The 13,719-nt window shown below is 38.9% G+C and overlaps 1 protein-coding gene across 1 annotated transcript; it reads left to right on the top strand.

Moving 5' to 3' along the window:
- Window positions 1-3,562: 3,562 nt before the first annotated feature.
- LOC306844952 (G protein-activated inward rectifier potassium channel 1-like) lies at window positions 3,563-12,889 on the top strand (the record flags this gene model as incomplete). Its single annotated transcript, XM_079377402.1, has 3 exons — window positions 3,563-4,240; window positions 4,613-4,829; window positions 10,927-12,889. The coding sequence occupies 3 exons, from the start codon at window positions 3,563-3,565 to the stop codon at window positions 11,649-11,651; spliced, it is 1,620 nt and encodes a 539-aa protein (XP_079233528.1). The 3' UTR covers window positions 11,652-12,889.
- Between the last annotated feature and the right edge of the window lie 830 nt (window positions 12,890-13,719).

Genomic DNA, 13,719 nt, shown 5'->3' with positions numbered 1-13,719 from the left:
GGAATGTTTAATGTCAGGGCTTTTAAAGGCATCACTCTGACGAACTCTGCCATCTAGTGATTATCACATGAGAGAAATAGGAGTTACTGATTGGTTTTTCTCAACCTGTCATTAGCTTCCCACTGTGCTGATGAATCTATTTAGTAAACAAATAGGCAGACTTTCTTGTCGAGAGTCAGAAAGGGTGTTTTTAGTTATAGCGCCAGTGGTGGTAAAAGTCCTCTCGCATTAATCCAATCGTTATGTGTCATTCTCACCAGTGACATCATTAGAAGCTGTCTGGACGCATTTCATCACTTTTCATTATGCTCTGTCGGTCGTCCTCCAGCGGTATAATTGTTTCTTTAGGTCATTAAGGCTTTCTGGAGAAGACCGAGCTAGTGTCTTGAGGAAAACCTCAGCTGGCATGAAGCAGTTGCGCTACGTTAACGATCACGATGTGCTTTTTCAGCATTCAGACAAGTGCATGTTGTGTCTGATGCTTGGTCTAGTAAGCATGCCGTTGGTGTTTGCATGTGAATGGGATTGTCCTTGGCACAGACACCCTTAAGCCTGTTCTACACTAACCAGATACTTCACTACAAACAGAGCATCCTAATGGTGCACTTGGATTTGAATGCTTCCAAAAACAATAACAAAATAGCCTGAACTAGCAGGTTCAGCAGAAGGGCTTAAAATAGCCACATCCTGTTTTTGTATTTGCTTCCAAAAGAGCTCAAACACTGTGCATGTGTGAATGTGCAACCTACTACATAATATGAATAGAGAGAGCAGAACTGAGGTGGGGAAGAGAATGGGAGAGATACACACTCATTATCGGCATTTCCATTGCAAAAAAAGGTTCTTACAGAGAGAAAAGGATTCTTTAGATTATTCAAATATTCTTTATGCTAAGAAATGAAAATGGTATTTTAAGAACTGTTCACTGAAACCAAAAATGTTTCTTCTCTTAAAAATAAAGGTTCTTTATTGGCTTTGAGTGTTCTCTAGAATTTTCCATTATGCAAAAGGTTCTTCAGTGGAAAAAGGTTCTTTTGATTTTTTTTAGATATTCTTTGCACTAAGAAAAAAATGGTTCTTCTAAATACTGTTCAAAAGGTTCTTTGGAGAAGCCAAAATGGTTCTTTTACACTCTTAACATAAAGGTTTTTCATTGGCTTTGATGGTTCCCTGAAATTTTCCATTATGCAAAAGGTTCTTCATAGTGGAAAAGGTTCTTTAGATTTTTTTAAATATTCTTCGTACTAAGAAAAAATGGTTCCACTAAATAATTGGAGAACCTAAAATGTTTCTTCTGTGGCAGGGGTGGTGAATGTTGATCCTGGCCCTCCAGGTTCAACGTTCCCCACCCCTGTTCTGTGGCATTGCTGTGAAAACCCCATTTTGGAACCTTTATTTAAGAGTCTATGGCATCACTGTGAAAACCCCATCCCCATTAGTGTAGCTGATGACGTTCTGTCACAGTCTTCCATTGTGGATAGTGCTGACACTTCCAGAGCAGCAGAGTCAGTCCATTATAGACTGAGAGTCATTTGCATGACTCCAAAATAATACACTAATTGTGTCCTTATCTTCCAGCTCCCCGCCTGGCTTGAAATTGAAAATCTCAGAGTTGCAAAAGGACACACAGATCTCAAATACGGTTTCAGAGAGAAATATAGTGAGCGTTTTTCTTTAGATAGTGTCAGAAAATTACAATATGGCTGGGTCATAAATAAGCCCTGGTCATAACAGTTGGCAGAAGCTTTATCAAATGAAGAATGTGTTTTGTTAAAGAAAGCTTGTTCCCTCTGCTCTATCTGACACTGCTGTGGCGGTATATTCATCACCTGTATCTTCTTCATCCATCATTTTGACACATAAAGGGCCAAATATATTAAAGGCTGGACATGAATTATTTTCTGATAAATTCTACATTGGTGCGAAATATTAGTTGACCTTCTGGGTAGGACTGTTTACAGAAATTTCTGTCTGAAATATCGGTGCAAGATCAAAGTACTTCAAACTGTGTTATTATTAGAAAATAGATTAAACCATAAAACTAAATCATCTCTAAACTGTAACATATGGTTATTACTATTTCGCAATGGACGTAACACCTTTACAACAACTTTACCTGCTCTGACAGCTCATTCAACGTGTGCAAATCTGTTTACCATTTCAAGTCCTGAATTAACACTGTTATTCTTGCATTGTCTTGTTTCTAGGATGATCTGATTGTATAGTTATAATTTCTGGATGCAGTTGCTTCTAAAACTAAAGGTTCTTTATTGGCATCAGTGGTTCCATAAAGAACCTAACATCCATAGAACCTTTCCATTGCACAAAAGGTTCTTTATAGGTTCTTAATATTTTGTGAAGGTTCTTTAAAAAAAAGTTCAACAATTTACTAAAAATTTAACTTTATTTTAAGGTGTTACACCTGTTATACATTTAATTACTGTTATAATACAAATACATTATGCCTAATTACAACCCTAACCATTTAGTAAGTACATGCAGTTAATTACTATTACTCAGTACTTAAATGTATAATTACACTGTAACAAAGACACCTTAAATTGTAACGAAAACCCGTTTTGGAAAACCCACTTTTTTGTGATATGTAAATTTGTCATTGTACAAAAGCGCTCAAGCAGCTGCTGTTGCTATGGGTTTGTTTCCTCATCCTAATGCAAACTGTGTTTAAAAGCATGTATTTAACGACTAATTCAAATTCGAAACTTGTGATTACCAACGTCTGAAAACGCAATTTATATTTAACTTTATATTTTGAGTTCCATTGGGGGACATTAATTAACAAGACTTAATTAGGTGGGTCAGCAAACACCCCCCGCTCCTCTAATTCGCATCCTACATATTGGCAGAGATTACGTTACTGTTCAGAGAAGCATATTACAAGCGCAGCAAAAAAGATGTATCCAACACAAGAACACGTGTTCATCCCTCCCCCACCTCCCATCTCCACCACCCTCTCGGAGAAGTTTGTCTTATTTGTCGGGGCTGGAGATGGAGTTGGAGAGCAGGAGGCGCGCAGTGCGCAGGAACCGAGAACGGTGAGAAGACGAACAGAATCAAATAAAGCTTGCCAGCTGCGAGGAACAGCAGAGGAGGTGAGTTAAAACTTGGACAGGATCCTCAGGGCGTCTACCAACTACCATCTTATCAAATTGGTGCGATACACCTGGGGAAACAGAAGTAGTGGATGAAGGTAGAGGAGGGTGCCAACGCACAAGTGACTGCGCCAAGCCAATCTGAGATTACAAATTACTCGCATCCATTTTTTTCTCCACATTTTACAGCCTTGGCTGAGTGAATCTTTTTTTAGATATGCGGATTTGGAGAAGACAAGGAGATCTGCATCGCTCCATCCCAAGACCAGCGCGCTGCTATTGACAAACTCCTGCGGTAAGACCTAAAAATAACTTTTTTGGAATCATCCGCCCAGAAATGCGAGAGACTGGTGCATCTGAAGTGTGAAGAAAACCGAAAACAGTTTGTCAGGAACAAGCACGCCAAGCATTCTCGCAGCCTATATCTGGGACAACTTTAACCGTGAAGGATGTCAGCATTGCGGAAAAAATTTGGGGATGATTATCAAGTGGTGACCACTTCGTCCAGCGGCGGCGGGTTCAACCAGGCGGCCCCCGAGAAGAAAAAGAAACGTCAGCGCTTTGTGGACAAGAACGGCCGCTGTAACGTCCAGCACGGGAACCTGGGAGGAGAAACCAGCCGGTACCTGTCGGACCTGTTCACCACGCTCGTGGATCTCAAATGGCGCTGGAATCTATTCATCTTCATCCTTACCTACACGGTGGCGTGGCTCTTCATGGCTTTTATGTGGTGGGTCATTGCCTTTATACGCGGAGACCTGAACCAGGTCCACGATGACAAGTACTCACCGTGCGTGGCCAACGTTTACAACTTTCCCTCCGCTTTTCTGTTCTTCATCGAAACTGAGGCCACTATCGGATACGGTTACCGCTACATTACAGACAAGTGTCCGGAAGGCATCATTCTCTTCCTCTTCCAGTCCATCCTAGGCTCTATAGTGGACGCTTTTCTGATCGGTTGCATGTTCATCAAGATGTCCCAGCCGAAGAAACGCGCAGAGACGCTGATGTTCAGCGAGCACGCAGTTATTTCCATGCGTGACGGCAAACTGACCCTGATGTTCCGAGTGGGGAACCTGCGGAACAGCCATATGGTCTCCGCGCAAATACGCTGCAAACTACTCAAAGTGAGTATACGACTGGAACCAATTCAAAAGAAAAGGGAACACATATGTGCAGGTTAGAAATATGCATCAATGAATTTCAATCCTAACCTGTGGCTATAGAAGAAAAGCATATCAATGAATATTTGAAGGGTTCAAGCAAGGGTTCACTCTTTAACTTAATACAAGCATTAGCTACCTCAAGCTGAGACAAATGAGACAGACCTGTAATTTGATTTGTTCACCTACAGTGGACAAATTATTGATCACTCTATGCCACTTGGATGCAACAGTCCTTTATGGATCACTGTAGATGCATTAGACCCGGTCTTTCTCTCTCACTCCATCATTTCCCTGTTTTGTCCTAAGTAGCTATTTTTCTACCTTTCCCTACAGTCCCGCCAGACTCCTGAAGGGGAGTTTTTGCCTCTGGATCAACTTGAGCTGGATGTTGGTTTCAGTACTGGAGCCGACCAGCTTTTCTTAGTGTCCCCTCTGACGATCTGCCATGTAATCGACTCCAAGAGCCCATTCTACGACCTCTCGCTCAGGTCCATGCAAACAGAGCAATTTGAGATTGTTGTCATCTTAGAGGGGATTGTGGAGACCACCGGTGAGTTTTAATAACACACACACAAAGCAGATGCCAAAAAATGTACAGAAACCAATATCTGAAAGCTAAAATTTGATTCACTGAATGTTTACAGTACATTTCCACACTATACATTTTTAATATGCGCAAATGTTTTTGTCAAATAGAAAAAAAATATTACGCAAATGGTTCTTTTAATTAAATCATACACATTATTTACAAACCAGTGCATGCAGTCAAGTTTCCAAATCCCTATATTTTTAATGTTTTGCTCATGTGTGTCGTTTTTTTGTGCAATAGTAGAATATTTGTGCAGGGTGAAGGTGTTTGGGTGATGTGCTGCAGATGTGAGGTTCAGTGTGTGTGTGTGTGTGTGTGAGTCAGTCTGCAGAAGCCAGTTTGCTGGTGCAAATCGGCTTTTTATGATATAAAAGAATGAATGTTGGTGTCTACTGCAGCAAAGATGGAAAGAGAGAGAGAGAGAGAGAGAGAGAGAGAGATTGATGTGTTATGTAAGAAATGATATACAAAGTTAGTCTTTCATTTTGCTCTCTGCCTCATGGTTCTGTAGTCTGGCATGCTTCGAGATTAAGCCACCTGTCAATCAAATCACAGCTCACCTTTACTTTCTCAGCCTGCAGTGTCAAACACATTGATCCATCCATATACAAGACAGCACGCACTTACAGTAAGAAACAGCATTCGACCAAGCAACAGCGGAAAATCTCTGCAGCATACATGTTGTATATGTACATATCCAATTAGATTCAGAATCGCATGCTTCCATGGTGTGATTTATTTAACATAATCAAGACAATCATATATGCTGTCCGGTCTTCCTTATTGATGGCACATCTGAATATTCCGCCTACAGAAAGTGAAGGGATTTGTGGGTAAAAAAAAAGAATGGAAAAAAAGCAGAATTATGTAGTTAGTCAGCACTCTGTTCTCCCCATTGTGAATCAGTTTCCATAGCAACTAAATCGGCCCCTTCTTAAGCGGTCTCCATACAGTAAAGTCTCACCGGCTGTTTGAAGTATGGAGACGAAACTTGTGTTTATCAGCCTCACAAATCAAATACTAATTACTACTTATCAAATAATTCATTATACATTTTGAATTATGTCCTGTAATTATGGCTAGGTTTATGGCATGTGCATGTGGGAATACAGCTCAAATACGTTCTGCATGTGTGTATACTGTATGTGTGCGTGTGTTCTTGTGTCCTTCAGTTCTGATTAAAGTCTTTGTTTGGACGCTTCTCAGTATATGAAAGCTCACATTTCACATAGCCGATACCGGGGCTAGTTGTCACAAGGGCTACATCTCAGTAAGCTAATTGTTTTTGTATGTTGGTTTGATGAATTTATAATTTTGTTTCTTCATCAGAAAAGATATGGAGAAATTTAGCATTACATCACTTGCTCACTAATAGATCCTCTGTAGTGAATGGGTGCCGTCAGAATGAGAGTCCAAACAGATCACAATATCACAATAATCCACATGACTCCAGTCCATCAAATAACGTCTTGTGACATGAAAAGCTGCAAGTCCTCTATTCATAATAATGCTTTCTCCAGTGAAATTATATTGTCTGAATCAGAAGAGAAATATGCACTGTTTGTAAGTGAAAACAGTTCTAAACAAATATGTTGGTGGACTATGTGAGAAGACAGCAGGGTTTTTTACTGGAAGAAGCGTTATTATGGATAATGGAATCATATTTTGGCCCAAAGTAATGGTTTAAAGTTAAAACATCTCAGTGATTGATTGATTTTTTTTAACAAACACACAGCTTTTCACTTCACAAGGTAATAATTGATGGACTGGTGTTGTGTGGATTATTTCTGTCTTTCAAACTAAAATTACAACATTTCATATTTCTGTAATAGCTGCATTTCTGTAAAAGGACAGCATAAATCTGCTGGCAAAAACAATGTTAGATTTTATATTTTTGACGTTTCATGAATTGTACTTTTTAAATTTAGCTGAAGAGCCATTAAATAGACAGTGATAGGCTTTTAAATGGCAGGTACAAATTGCGATAACAACCCACACTGTCAGAAAAATTGTGGAAAAATTGTACCTTAAGAGATACAACAGTTTGTCACTGATGCAGTACCCTTAAAAGGACAACTTTGTACGTTATATACCCCTAAAAGCTGCATATGAGTTGTAAAATATGTGATTACGTTACTACAATGAACCTTTTAGGGATAAAAAGGTACAAAGATGTGCCTTCGAGCATACTCCCTCAATGACGAGCTGTTATAGACCTAAAGGTACAATTTTTACACATTGTTGTACCCCAGCACTGTTATTAGAGCATGTTGTCACTAAAGGTATGTTCAGCGAACTGTATCTTTCTTCCTGGACAATCACGATGGAAATAGCTTTTTTTAGCTGAAAATGTAAGGTGTGTGTTCCTGTACAGAAACGGACTCTGGAGTAACAAGTGTGACAGCTAATCCCAGTCTTCTCTATATGATTCTCACAATGTGGCAGGAGGAAGATTTAGACATTAATACATTAATTTCCTTCAAGCAGAGAGGCAGCGACTTCAAGACCAAGGAGTCTTAGAGGAACACCCCAGAGCCATCCGTTGCCCTCAGAGATAAATATGACAGCTGTGCCAGCATTCACATCTGTCAAATTATTTACAGCTTTTCACATTACACTGCAGAAATGCGTCTCTTAAATATAGCAAAAATATTCCTGATACTAAGCAAAAACAGAAAAAAATTACTTGCATGACCCTTTTTGTTATTTATTTCTAAAACCAATTAAATTATATTTACTAATTCAATCTAAAATGCATTTATGAGACATATTTTATCAGTAGACATCAAACTTTTGACCTCAGCATTATTGATCCCAGCTGAGCTGCAGAAATGAATAACATGGTGAATTAAGACTGTAAAACTAGATTTGTAATTAAAGCATTGCTTGATACAAGGCCACAACACAAGACTGCATTTCACCTAATTATTTCTATCAAGAGTTTCATTATTACAATCATTAATTGTTTGAGTGGCTATACTTAGTTTCAAGAATTCTCAAGTCATTTATTCAACCCATTAGCATTTTTTTAATCTAGACTTTACGATTTTTGAAATTATAAGTTTGCTTGTTTCAAGAGTGGCATTATGTGAAAAGTATTGGCCTATTTTTAAAAATTTCCTAAATCTAGAATTTTCTGTCAGAATAACTGTCACTGTTTGGAAAAAGTTTCATGTCAAAAACTCATTTATTGATTGTTAAAATATCACTTATAGATCAGGGTTATAAGTAAAATATATTCAAAATACATTTCCTGAAGTCTGAATACTGAATACTGAAATACACAAATTTTAAATCCCAAATCAATCTTTGTTTTAAGGGTATTTGGATATTTTTGGTAAAAAAAAAAACAAGGAAAAAAAAAATCAATTATATGATTTTTTTCAGTGTGGAGAGCTTCCAATCCCTGTTCCCCATCATGCAAATTACATCTTAAAGTGTTCATTGAAATTTTCAATTTCAAACTTCATGGCATTTCCTCAAACTACTTATCCAACATATCTACACCAAAAAACAAAAACGTAATTCTAGATTGTTTTGATGTGCTTTGACTAAAGAGCATGTCTCAGATTTGCCTGATGCTAAGATTGTGGTGTTAAACAATTTTGATTAAATGCAATCTGTACACTTCTCCGCAAGCCTTGCTGTGACAGAGCAGTTGTACTTTTAAATATGACGTAAATAAGATAAAACATCTGAAATATGTGCCGTTTTAAGAGTATTATTTATTGAATGATTGCAGCATCTGTGACTGCCTTTGTCACATTTGATCAGATCCCTGATAAGGTGGTTATTGTCACTAAATTGTCCAGGTCAAAATAATAACATGGTGGTTAGACCAGCCTGACACCTGCCTGCTGTTTAATGGCCAAAATAGGGATATTATAGTTAATTCAATCTAAACCATTTCTTGTTCCTTCAAATAAAATATACATTAACTGAAATCAAATTAAATGTTTTTTTCAGCTAATTGCTCAAGAAACTCATTTTCATTTAGTTTAACTTTATGTACTAAAATAACTAAAACCAAAAAAAGTTAATTAAAACTATAAAAACGTATTTTAAAAAAACGAATACAATTTACCAAAACATACAACAAATTTACTAAAACTTTTAACTAAAATTAAAATGAAAATGAATATTTAAAAAAAAAACTAATTCAAACTATTAATAAAAACTATAACAGTGTCTCAAATAACGCTGAGACAGATTCAGTTGTCTTGGTACATACTGAGTAGCATTGAATATTAACCATTTATGCTTGGAGGAAAAATGTATTGGCATTATTCATTGACTTTTTATTTTTAGTTCTTGGCCTGTGGTTGGAGAATTCCAGTTTTATTTCTTGTACTTTCAGCAGTGCGAGTAAACAGGGCAGCTTGGCGCAACCGTCCCAAGGGGCCTCAGCAAATCAAAAGGGAGGCACTGCTTCATACCCTCAGGACCACACACTGTGTGTCAGCGTGATACAGGAGAGAATTGGGCCCAGCTGCATGGTCAATTACCATTCAGAGCAGCCCGATAGTAGAGTTTACTGTTATCTCACACCACAGAGAGAGAGAGACAACAAGAGAGAGTGTGAGATAGGGACCGAGAGGGAGTCGTGATGATAATGATGGTTAGTGCTATAGGTGTGTTAGGAAGAGACACTAAAATGGACAGGAGGGAATGTGGAGCGAGTTGGGGAAAATGACAGAGAGGGAGCGAGTGAAAGAGAGAAAGACAGAGATGACAGAAACAGGTCAGGCAGAGCACCTCTGTGGCAATGGAACCGAACACTTGATGATGGTCACCATAGAAACAGATTATCCCTCTTGGAAATATAAATTGTTCTCATAACTGTCAGATGTTGGAGTGTAGCGGTACCAATTTTTTTATTTTCTGGTGGAAGCTAATGTGCGCGAACGTTCCTCCCAAACGCAGAAATGAAATTTGTCGTAATAGAAGAATATGGAATGATTATGTAAGCCGAAATCGCGGCGAGCCAGACTGGATTTCAACTCCGGCAGAGACCTTACCTTCCCCTCTCCCAGCAAACAGCAGAAAGCCTGTTAAATATTTCATAAGATGAATAATATTATGTTATACTGCTAAGCCCAGGATTTGTCAGCTCAGAAAGCAGGGATTTTTTTACTGTAGTAAGGGAGGATAACCGTGCCTGTGTTTGTGTGTGTGAGAGTGTGTAGGTGTGCGATGGTCGTAGGCGGCGACGTGAGAAAAAAAGAACGATCTTGAGTTTCAAAAATGTATAATGTATGTTTTGTCTTGCTGGGTTTTTATATTTAGGTCTGAGGTTTATTATAATGTGCACTCGGCAACCGTCTCTTTTTAGACCGTGTCTGCTTCCTTCTGTCACGCTTTCTAAGCACCTTCATCCAGCTGCTCAAATGCCTGTATTGAACAAAGTCCTCAACTGTATCTCTCCTGCAAACATCTCAAATCTCCTCTCCTCTGGCCCCTACTGCACTGAGGCACAGAGGTAGACAAAGAACCACACTCCTGTATGGAGTCATGGAGATACAGATGGTGGATTTCAAGGGACTGTCTTTGCAATTGCAGATGGAAGAAAAATGCACCCTTCTTGTGTCATCATGAGTACTCTTGCTTTTCAGTCGGCAATTGTCTTATCTTATATTCCTTGCTATTGACTGATGTAGAACGCCGTGTTGCAAATCCGTTCGCTTGTTAGGGGGTTCATAAAATGAGCTCTTTATAGTGAAGGCTTTGCACGCTTTAATTAAGGAGGGATGTTCGCTGGTGTGGGTGATACACAGATCTAATGAATTTCCCACAGATAAAGCTCTTGTTTTCATGCAACCAAATGGACCGTGAACAGACGTTCCCGTGGGGTGTTGCTCAACAGTAATCACCCAGTGCACACCCTGTCAGTAATGCATCTATTAGTTTTAGTCACCCAACCATTGTTGCACAGTACACTCCTCTGAAACAGATTTGTTGCACAGAACTTGATGTAGATTCTTATTAATAAGTTGCACCGTCGCCTTCGCTCACACTTTGTTTCATTTATTAAATTAATTTGTTTCTTGTATTATCCTAGGTATGACATGCCAGGCTCGTACTTCGTACACAGAGGACGAGGTTTTGTGGGGTCACCGATTCTTCCCGGTAATTTCTCTGGAGGACGGTTTCTTCAAGGTCGACTATTCGCAGTTTCATGGCACTTTTGAGGTTCCTACACCTCCGCACAGCGTTAAAGAACAAGAGGAGAGTTTGCTCCTGTCCTCGCCTCTGACGGCGCCCTCTCTGTGCCACAGCGCAGGTGGGGTGACGGAGGGCAGCGGCACTCTTGAAGGTCTGGAACTTCAGAGCGATGCAGAAACTGGCTCCATCAATATAGCAACCCCCATGCCAACCACCAAACTGCCTGCCAAACTTCAGAGGCTTACAGGACGGGAGGCTCCCATCCGGGACGGAATGCCCCGCAAGCTTCTGCGAATGAGTTCAGAGATCACCTACAAACTGGGTGACCTGCCCGTCAAACTCCAGCGAATCAGCTCGGCTCCGGGCGTGGCAGAAGAGAGGCTTCAGTCAATCAGTGCTGTGCTGAGCCCCAATGAGGACAGACTGGCTTCCAAGCTGGGCTTGGTGGGCGGGGCTGACCCCATCAGCCAATCGGTGACAGATCTGCCGCCGAAGCTGCAAAGGTTGGCTGGAGGGGTCGGGGTGGGTGGAGTTGGAATCGGAGGACGAATGGATGGTCATCTGCCTCCCAAACTGAGAAAAATGAATTCGGAGAGGTTCACAGGCTTGAGTTTAAAATGAACTGACTTCTATATGTATACACGTTTTGCCCATTTACCTCCTCTGAAATTGAAATTAAGTAAAAGGGACAATCTATACTTATAGCAATTTATATATGGATTAAATATTAGATTAATGCTAATCCTCTGCACAATCTGGCATGTTTTACCACAAACAGCATGAAAGGAGGATTCATTTTCAACATCTAATTGCAGATAATATAACAATACTCAACAATATTCAGTATATCTCTTTTATATTAGCCTAATAGCCAAACTTGTTTTGAGGGCTTGCCTATATTATGTATATTTTAAAATAGAATATCAGTCAAATTATCAGAATGAAATGTCAGTGTTCACTGATAATCCATGGTAACTAATGTTTCTAAAGAAGCCAATGGCTATAATCGGAGTTAGCCATTAGTTTTTTTTCATCAGTAGATCGGTTATTGTGGTACACAATAACACATTGAGAGATTAGTTACTGTGGTCTTTAAGACATGAAGAAATGGGCGCTGTGCATTTATGGAAATGTAACAAATTTTTAGATGAACCGACTCAGGTTTTGTTCTTGTTTTTTGTTTTTTTTTATTGCATGATCTATCATTTCATAATCAAGCCAGATTATCTCACATCAAAGAATAAGACTTAAATATAAGGAGCCAAATGCAAAATACCTACCATCGTATATGTCTAGGAAAGCTTTTAAAACGTTTTGACACTTTTTAAAGCTTTTATTAGCTATTTGTGGAAGAATAAGGTTTTCTCACAGTATTTCACATTTGGCTCTAACTTTATATATGATGTTTTGTCAATGATTGTTTCCTGCTGTTCTCCGTTTAAACTTGTTCAAATATTTTCCTGACCTGACTGACTTGAGTATTGCAATGGGTACAGTGGATAAACGGTGGGGGGTGTGGAGTAAACCCATCAAAGACAGAAGAGAGCACAATGGATGTGTATATCTGTTTTAATATTCTTTATAGATAAGACCTTGTTAACATTGTTATGGCTTTGTTTAACACTTGTGTTTGAAAAACGAAGCAATAAGATTATAAATTGCAGTGGAACCTTTGACTGGAAAAATCTTGTACCTTATGTTACGTTAGCGTTCAATGGTTTTACAGTTTTTTAATTGTGTTTCTTTCAATACATTCTATTCTACTTCTGACGAATATTAGAATGGCAGTTGGAGTGGTTTATAATACTGTAATAAATGTGTTGTGATGTGTAACAAGTCTATTATAAAAGGAAACTACTGAAAGATAAACCTCCACCTGATCCATCATCACAAACAAAGTCCAAAATGAATCAAAGCTATGGGTGGACTTGCTCATGTTCGATGCATATAAGCTCATTGGTATTGGCAGAGGTCTTCCCCACAAATAAAGCAGTTTAATCTGGTTTGACCCAGCTGTGTGGATGACTGGCAGCTTGCTGCCCGATGCTGCTCTTTGGAGGTGTTAGATTGCTTCAAATGCCCTGAGAATTCTATTCTATTTCAATGAAAGAACATCCATTTTCTGTGCAGAGAAAGCTAAATTTAGAAAAGAAAAGTTTGCCTGCTTTTTAATCATCATTGTGGTTTGTAATAACAGAAAACTTTAATAACTGAATTTTGAAAAACCAACTCCTCGTTCACATTTACTGGAACAGGCAAGTGCCACAAAAAACACAGATGTCTGCCTAGTAAAAGGTCACGTGAGCTTTCATTTATTTATCATGATTTATTATTTATAACACTTAAGTTGAATAATAAAGCTTTTCTGTAACAAATGGGAAGATTTGTCCTTTCCATGTACCCCAGTGGCTATGCAAAATATAGTACCGTAAAGCATTTCCTGAGTCATAACTGCAAAAGTCAGTGTGCATCTAATACAGAAATTTATTTGCTTCGCCTTTTCGCATTTTGTTCGAGTAGTTTCGAACAAAATGAAATGGGAGTGTGAAGTGTGAAAGAGACAATGTGTGAGAGTTACGTTAGATATACAAGCTGCAGGGGCTCCACGCAGTTCACCGTTAAATGAATCCCTTGATACAACTTCCCTAAGAAACATTAACACATTACCTCTCCACAGGGGACCAATATC

The sequence above is a fragment of the Barbus barbus genome (genome assembly GCF_936440315.1).
Source record: "Barbus barbus genome assembly, chromosome: 25".
NCBI lineage: Eukaryota > Metazoa > Chordata > Actinopteri > Cypriniformes > Cyprinidae > Barbus > Barbus barbus.
The sequence above is the reverse complement of the archived record's forward strand: the minus strand, read 5'-3'. Positions and strand labels throughout refer to the sequence as shown.